General features: G+C 42.7%; 1 protein-coding gene across 1 annotated transcript; it reads right to left on the minus strand.

The window, feature by feature from the left end:
• Positions 1 to 1,523: 1,523 nt before the first annotated feature.
• On the minus strand, positions 1,524 to 8,467 carry TENT5A (terminal nucleotidyltransferase 5A). The gene is made up of 3 exons (XM_010353383.2): positions 8,180 to 8,467; positions 7,374 to 7,944; positions 1,524 to 6,254 (listed from the first exon to the last, which is right to left on the minus strand). Exons 2-3 carry the CDS (start codon positions 7,905 to 7,907, stop codon positions 5,478 to 5,480), a joined length of 1,311 nt encoding a protein of 436 aa, XP_010351685.2. The 5' UTR covers positions 7,908 to 7,944; positions 8,180 to 8,467; the 3' UTR covers positions 1,524 to 5,477.
• Positions 8,468 to 9,048: the final 581 nt, after the last annotated feature.

Raw genomic sequence — 9,048 nt, forward strand, 5'->3', positions numbered from 1 at the left:
CACCGGGTCCTATTGTGGGGAGCAGGGAGTGGGGAGGGATAGCATTAGGAGATATACCTAATGTAAATGACGAGTTAATGGGTACAGCACACCAACATGCCACATGTATACATATGTAACAAACCTGCACATTGTGCACATGTACCCTAGAACTTAAAGTATAATAATAAAAAAAAATTTAAAAAAACAATAGCAAAAGAAAAACAAATCATTTCTCCCCACTCTGTCCTACATGATGTATTTGCTATTAGACTGACGGATACTGTGTTCATATTGTCGATCTCAAACTTGGTTCTTTAAAGAAAATTACAGTTTAATTTTGGAATTACTTGATTTTAATACTCTTTATTCTACTTTATATTTAAAGACTATGATATTTATTTTTCCTTTTTGGCACATTTTGTTCTTTCGTTTTCTTACTAAAGGAATTAGAAGTTTAGGGAATGAGGTTCCTAAGGAAAGGAAGGGTGGATTACTTCTCTCCAGGCTCAGCTAGGAGGAGCAGCCTAGTAATTCAACTAGAAATGGCAGGGTATATCTAAGCCTAGGAGGAGTTTAATATATACTGTTCTTATTCAACCTTTGTTTAAAAATAATTATGTGATACCACAGACATATGAGGAACTGGCTGTAGAATGAAGAGGCTGCAACAAAGGAAGAAGAAAATGACACACAAATACCATTATCAAACCAAATAACCACCTTGTATTTTTATGATGTACTGTATACATGAAGGAAGCTGGTTTTCAATGCCAGGAGTCGCTCTTTCATAGACTCGGTGTCAAGCATGCATTCTATCCAAGATCAAGACTTTCAGTGGTTTTTACAACCACATGTATAGCCTATAGTAGCCTGCAGTTACCAAATTATCATGCTGCTAGCATTGAGACCATCTCCAAAATTACACAAAGAAAAATTCTAATTAATACATAAATGCAGGCCCCCTAGCAATTTGAATAGGTGAGGTTACAATAAATGCTAGACAAAAGGGTGATTTCCTTGCACCCAACACACACACACACACACACAGAACAACATACTACATATTTTGATTGCTCTTCCTTCTCTATACTTCCCCTTTTAATTCCTGGACACCAATTCCTCTCACCCCAACTTAAAAACTCTGAATAACGCTATAGAGCCTCAAACAGAATCTATATAACCACTGACGAATCACAGCCCTAAGGTGACTCAGGAAGACCAAGGCTCACGTAGGGCTACTAGAGCCCTACGGTCTACTAGAGCCATGAGTTTCTACTGATATCGGAAAACAGTTCTGACTTCTGGTCACTTAACACTGCTAAATTGATACCCAGACAAAAAAAAATTGTTGGCATCTATTAGCTAGATGCTTTTGGAGCTAACTGAGCCAGTCAGAGATGGGCTGGCTTCTGATTGTGCTTCAATCAGAAAGTAGCTGAAGGTTACTCTATGTACCGCTTTGCCTTTTCTAAAGGATGTGGGTTGGGATTCAAAGGACATGGTCTTTAGTCAATACAGACATTGTAGACAGCAAACACAAATCAATAGAAAAAAATAACTTTTTTATTTACAAAAAAAATCCAAATATTGGATGCTGTAAACAAAATTCACAATCTGTTCCCTCTAGCACTGATTCAAACACGTCAGCTTTTAGTCCATTTTCCATCAACTCTTTTTCTGCCTGTGACGCAGCCTATAGTCAAAATATTCCAAAAGAGTGACCCAAGGTGCAGCTTGCTGCAACAGAACGCCTCGGAGCAGGCAATGATTGTAGAGAGGTTGGAGGGAGAGACAGCCAGCGGGCAGAGCCTCCTCCGTTCTGCAAGACTTTGCAGCAAGTCTCGTTAACTTGACATCTTCCAACTTTGTACTTTACCATTTGCTTTGTTAGAAAGCCATTATGTTAACAAAATATAGCAGAGATTCTTTCTTAGCACTGAAAATGCTATGCTAAAAGAAATTTTAAAGAAAGATTATATTCAAATAGATGCTATATATGAAATTACTTTTTTTGGCTTTTTGGTTTCATCTAACACACTTCATCTTGAAAAACAAAAAAAGCTTATGTTTGAACTGACAGCTTACAACATAATACATTTCATTTACAAAATAGTTCACAATATTTATTTAACAAGCATTGCATTGAAAACAACGTTATGCACAGTGAAGCAACCAACAATAAGCAAACAGAAAGGGGTGGTAAAAACAGTACGTTCACTTTTCATTTCCTTCCTTGGCTTGGATTACAGATATTCTTCCATCCTTGCATTTTTGGAGCTATATTATTAGTCCATCCAATACCAAAGTGAGCAGATACTCGATCCCATTACTGGAAGGGAAATGTCCATCTTGCTGTAGGAGTTCTCGAGGCAGCTGGATTTACTGCAAATTAAGTAAACTTTTTAAAAACGGCATTGTCACAGGCTAAGTGTTCTCTGACATGCCAGGCTGGACAGGTGAGAAGAGCCTCCAAAAGATAAAACTTCTTCCTGGTTTAAAGAAACAGCACACTAGGCCAGATAAACACAAAAGCAAACAAATCACAGGTGCTAATAGGGAGTCGGGCGCTGTTCTTTCCTCTGACCTATACACATGGCTCTCTCTCACCAGACATTCAAATTTTTAGGCCACACATCCACAAAGAGAGACATATATTTCACTGTGTGTTCAACTACATATGCACAAGACTATAGTACATATAAAATAGAAATAAATTATGTAAGTCTTAAAGTAAATGCTGGAAGTTGTCTTGAGTACAGCCTGTTCTATAAGAATAGGTGCCAGGTGCTGGCACTTTCAACTAAGCTACCAACCCTGAAGTAAGCAAGAAAAGAACATAAATATTTGAGAAAATAAATCAAAGTGTATTTCAAATAAGGCTCTTCCATACAAAAATCTGTGCTATAAATTAACAGCAGGTTATTGTTATGGCAGAGCCAGAGACCTCCAGACTCTCTAAAATAGTAAACGACTCATTTGTCAAGAGTTAGGGTGAGAAAGCAGATCACCAGCTGCTCCTGTGTTCACAAGTGCTCCCCTAGCTTTCTTTCAGAAAACTCTGAAACAACTAAGCAGGCGGAGCTCTGGTTTCTGATAGATGAGTGCCAGGCTTAATCTGCAAACTGAACAATATTTCCTGGGAAGTTGCAATTAATTTTTCAAACCCAGGGCTCGAGTGAGGGAGATTGAGCCAAGATGGTAGTAGGAGGAGTTCCTTAGAAAACTGAATGGCAGTGCAGGGGCTGTTGCAGCTCTGACAGAATTCACAGGGAAGCTGCTACAGCAAACCCATCAGGTTCCCATTAAGGCTTCAAAAAAGATGCACAAAAGGCAGTCCAGATGGATTAACCTGGATTAACCTAGCACTAAGCATCTGAGGATCCCTAGATAAACAAACAAATTATACTGCCAACAGGAGGATACTTTTTCCTCCCGTGGTCTCTCTTTAACTGATGATGAAAATCTTCTGATTGGGTCTTCGAGGAATTATCACAGCAAGCAGCCATCCACTAAGGTTGTGGAGATTACGTGGTTGTTTCACTACACAAAGGGAAGGTTCTTATGTGTTAGTTTTGTTTTGTTTTTAACAAATGCATTTTCAGAGACCAGTGTCTAGAGGATCTACTGGCTAGCAGAAAGGGTGGTTTTAGGGTTAACTGTCATTGAACTGAAATAGTAATGCCAGTTCATTTCACAAAGGTATAACTGGTATTTTTGTAAGAAAGAAAATAAAGTTGGATTTGATTTAATGGAAAGTGATTTAAAGTACAGTACTAAATATTTAAATGCAGTGTGACAACCAGATCAAAGATGTTTCATACTGACATGATTTATAAAATGTTATATATAATATATATCTCATATATAAATTTTAAGCAATTGTGCAAATATTCTTTAAAAAGGGTCATTTCACATTACTAAATTCTAGTGGTCCAGAAATGCAGAATGCATTCATGAAAATTCATTTAAACATTAGCAAGTAGTGTTCAGATCACCAGAAATTCTTTTTAGCAGTCAGGGATTTAAGTAGCCTATTACTGATCCATGATCCATTAGATTAAACATCATGGAGGAATGCAATTATATTTTTAAAATAAATGGGTTCAAACTGTCAAAATGGCAGTTCAATATAAAAAAGAGTGCTCTGCCAAATATTCTCCCATTTGTGGAATTCTATGGCTCACCAAAGAAAAAAAAAAAAAAGAAAAAACATCCCACTAAAACTGTATAATTTCTGCTCTTCCTATGAAATATATTACTTGGTTCCCTCTTTCATTTAATTTTTTTAGATGTGGATGTAATTCATCATTGCAATATGCCCACGTCTCATGTTATCCTGTTGAAAACATAAAAACACACAATATTTAAACATTTCCTATTTGAGACATTCGAGATCAATCTACTGTGTATATATACATATAAAATGTATATATATACACACACATATAATTTATACACACATATGCATGTACCTATGATAATATCAGATCAACAAATGTTAACTTTATACAAGTATTTGCAAGAAAAAATAGGGCATTTTCTCCACCATTCACAAGCTTATATGTTATTTTCTTCTTGAGGCAGTCTGATAAAATAAAATAATCATTAAACCACAAAATAATTTTGCCACTTCAAATTTTCGGAAGGCAACAGGCACTTTGATGTATATTGGTGTGTAACAAATATAATATCTCTTCATATATTCTACTATATCTCTTCTAATTGGGTATTTTTATCTGTTAAATCTTTGGTCCTTGAGCACTTTCTTTGCTACAGCTGTTTTTGCTTGCATTTTTACATTTTAAAAATGCGAACTATGCACGCAGCTGGAATTAATGGATTATGTCATCATAAGTTCTGCTGATTGTTATGAGAACTGCACCAACCTACTACTGTTCATTCGGAGCAAGCCGCTTGTGAGCAAAACAAGATCATTCCACAGAAAGCACTTGCTACAAGCCTCAGACAGTAATCCCAACGTTGGAGTTCCCCTTTTTCTTGTATTGTTACTATTAATATCTGAACTCCTGAACTGATTCACAAGTTGGAGAGAGACCTTTTTTCCTCTGTATTTTCCCTTTTATGAATTCCATCTTAAAAGAAACTTTCCACTTTTTTTTTTTTTCCTATGGCAAAGCTATGGGAGCAGATACAGCAAACCCATATTGTCATCAAACATTTTTCTTCTCTTGTTACATGAGGAGAACCTGGTCGCTTTTACTGACAGGTCTCTCTTTTTTTGCAAGATAGAATCCAATTGGGTAGGAAAATAAGGGGAGGGCTAGGGAAAAGGATCCTTTGAAGATCATGCTCCCACATCTATTAAAAGATACATAAGCTTTGCCAGACTTAAAACCAGGAGCATATCATCATTGCACAAAACACATCCCTAATAAGGGCTGGATCACTCTGGTTTTTTTTTTTTTTTCTTTTTTTTTTTTTTCTCTACTGTCTTGTCTGAAATGGCTTCCCCATAGGACATTTTTAAATGATTCTTAATTGCAGGGTAGCCAAGTGGAGTAGGTCTGTTGCTGGCACGTGAATACTGGCTGAACCTGTGCAATGTAGTAATTGCTAAAGTTGGCATCTGCTACATAGGGGGCTGGCTGGTAATAGCAAGTGACATTAGCCACATTAGGAATGACATTTTGGTCAGCTAACACCCGGATAGCCAGCATGGTGATAAGGTTTAAAGTCTGTCTTCTTTCATGTCCCATCAGGCACACCGTGCTCTCATTCACCACTCCATGAAGGGTCATGAGATATTCATACTTGCGGTCTTCCAATCCCACAAAGTGGTTCTGCAAATAGGACTCCAGTTTTCTCTGCTGTTCTCCAATGTCTGAGAAGTCGATGAAAAACCTGGAACACATATACCTCTGAAGGGTCTTGATCTCATCAGAGGCGGGCCTAAAGCCCCTCACCAAGAGGTTGCAGTACTTAAGTAGGCCTCCCCCTCGGATTTCCTCTGGGTTCCTGGTGGCAATTATCTTGTTACAAAGGTGATCAAAGGCTTCCTGGAAATCGCCATAGACGCTCTCCCCAATTATTGTGGGGTGAAATGTCTCAGTCATTGGGTTCTCTGAACATTCGTAAAAGAGCAGAAGAGAGTCTAATTTGATTTGAAAAGAATCTACACTGAATTCAAACTGCCTCCGGAGGGAATCCACAAATTTCAGTTCCACATTTTTGCCACTGTTGTTTGACAGGGATATAAGACTCCATCGGTCAGAGTCATTGCACACTTTAACCATTTTCTGCACATAAGCTTCCTACAATTTAAAAGATAAAACAAAATGAGCAAACCTAGAAAATAATAAATAAATAAATAATAAATACATCCTCTTCACAGCTGAGAATTATTTTGCTCTTTCCCTTTTGTTTTGTCAAGTTTCAGCCAGACACTACCTACAGGCTTAAACGGTCTTCTGAAAATAGAAAAAAAAAATACTTTTAACGAGTAGTTTTACTGTCTGGGAAAGGGACTAGAGGTAATAGTTTGAGGCTTTTGGCAGACGTAACACAGTAGTAAGAGGTTCTGTTGTCATGTCTGACTTTTTAAGTGTTACTTTTTGAAAATGGTCTAATAGGCACAATATTCAGAGAGATCGAAACAACATTCAAAAGACTCGGAGGGGCATTCAGCGGTAGGTTAGTCAGCCTCACCCTTGTTCCAAGCCACCCAATTCCTCTCCTCTCCGCCTGCGGCAATCAATGTTATCAGTATCTTGTGTGTCCCTCCAGGGGCACTCTGCAGTTACAATCAAAATAAACTAAATTATGACATTCTGGGACCCTGCCCCCTCAGACAATTTTAACTAATCATATAAAACCCGTCTTGAACTAAAGTGGAGGGTGGGGAGGGGGTGCCACTACCCCCTTAACATATCAACCAGCAAGGAGAACCACCAGATAGACCTTTAACACGGAGTCAACTGAATGCCGCTGTGAAATCTATTCACCTTTTCCAGTACAAGAAAAAACTCATTGACTCACTTCTGCTTCAGGCTGTCATTTTCCCAAAGACAAGATCATATAATGTCTCAAAAAATTATTTACATTATTTCATTCTGCCAAGTATCAGAATCTACTCTGGACAAGACTCCAACAGGGAAAGCCAAGAGTTAAAACATAAGGAGAAAGAAGAGAAGGGAGGGCAGGGGAGACCTTGAGAAGAGTTGCAGCGCCAAAGCATCAAGTAAACGGAAACACACAACACCGTCCATGCACGTCAGTTTACTCATTTAAAAAAACAAAAATCAAAGAAATACGCGCGCCCAAACTCGTGATGGCCACAGATTCATGGCATGTAACCGACGCCCCTCTGCCCGCTCCCCGTAACACCCGGTCCAGTCTGGGTCAGGACCCAAGTGCATCTCGGGTGGTGTTACCTTGAGCGTGAGTGGTGTGATCTTCTCTTTGTTCACCCCCTCGGGTAAGAAGTCCAACAGGCAGTCCAGCACGACGTCCTTCACAGTGTGAAACTCCCCTTCCCCGCGCAGGTCGGCGCAGAAGATGAGGTCCAGGTCCTTGTAGCCCAGGCCGCTATCCTGGTGCAGGACGTGGCTGGCGGCCGAGCCGTTGAGGCGCACGTCGCGGACGCCGATGCGCTTCTCGGCCAGGCGCCGCCGCACCACCTTCACGATCAGGCTAGGCTGCAGCTCGAGCGTGGGGAAGTTGCCGCGCCCGTGGATCGGAATGGTCTCGCTCAGGATGCCGTCCAGCCGCTGCACTTGCTCCCAGTTCAGCACGTTGCAGTGCGCCGTGGGGCTTTCGCAATAGTCCAAGCAGTGCCCACCGTAGCTGCCGCCGCCAAAGTCGCTGCCGCCGAAGTCGCCGCCGCCGAAGTCGCCGCCTAGGGGGATGTAGGGGCCGCAGGCCAGCTCGTCCTCGGCCATGGCAAAGTACCCTTCGCCCTCCGCCATGTAGTGCCCGCCGAGCGCCACTTGGCCCTGGTCAGTCCTAAAAGGAAAGGGAAAGGAGCGCGGTGAGGACGCGCGGCGGCGGAGGGCAGAGGCCAACCAGGAAAAGAGCGCCCCCTCCCCCGATAGTTCCCTGGCCCCGGGCCTCCTCCGAGACTCTACCTCCCCCGGCCCTTACAGTCCCCAGCCGCGCACCGCCCCCCGCAGAGCAGCCCCGCACCAAAAGTATCTCTGATGCATCTGGAAAGCGCAAGCGAGAGTCCCGTCTGTGTCACCTGGAGGCGGCCGCCCCTTCTAGGAGCCAAGCGAGCGAGAGAGAAACCGCGAGGCGGCAACACTTCCAGGAGCTGCGAGTGCGCTCGGACAGCGACTAGGGACTTCGTCTTTCCCAGACCCCTGCCGCCTGCGCTCACTACTCCCTCCCCGCGACCCCTCCCGCGCCGCTGCCACCCCAGCTGCGGTGGTCCTGAAGGTGGCGGCTCTTGCTGCCACACACGCTCGTGTCTCTGGAGCTTTAGCAGTTGTGCGGGGAAAATGTCTTCAGTACTTTTTTTATACTGGGCTTCTCTGCGCTTCCGGGGCCCGGAGCGGCACGCTCGCCACACCCTCCTCATCTGCATAGGGCGCCGCCCCCTGTCCGCCCCCTCCCGCAGGGCACGCAGCGGACTAGCCCAGCAGTTGGTGCTGGACCACGGCCGGTGAGCGCAGGACGCTGGGCGGTATGTGCCGATACTGTGCGCGCCGGTAGATTCGTATATTTATACATACATTTAGGTACGCCCCCTACCACAAATCTCTTTTCATTTTCCCCAGGAGGAGACACTTTAAATGCCCCAGGAATCATAACTGATCATCAAAACCAGGTCACTACTAAAATCCTGCAACTGCAGAAACTTCCCAAAATTCTCGCGGATACAGCCCTTCATGAGATCATCACTGTTGGGCTCCGGAGGTTCCTCACCACTGCTCTTTTAAACCTCGGTGTCTAGACCATTTACTCCATTGATAAACCTGGTCCAAGCGTGGACTCATGATTCACTCGTGCACGCAAATCAGTCACGGCGCGTGAGTGGGAAGGGCTTGTTGATAACTGGGTTTCGATTCTCGAAACCTCGGGAAGCACGCCGGGGAGCTCGGGGCAGAC

Source organism: Rhinopithecus roxellana, chromosome 4, assembly GCF_007565055.1.
Source record: "Rhinopithecus roxellana isolate Shanxi Qingling chromosome 4, ASM756505v1, whole genome shotgun sequence".
NCBI lineage: Eukaryota > Metazoa > Chordata > Mammalia > Primates > Cercopithecidae > Rhinopithecus > Rhinopithecus roxellana.

Coding starts and splice junctions, on each gene's coding strand:
- TENT5A (XM_010353383.2), bottom strand. CDS start 7,907: ATGGCGGAGGGCGAAGGGTACTTTGCCATGGCCGAGGACGAGCTGGCC. Junction 6,255..7,373: donor TCACACCACTCACGCTCAAG/GTAACACCACCC, acceptor TTTAAATTGTAG/GAAGCTTATGTGCAGAAAAT.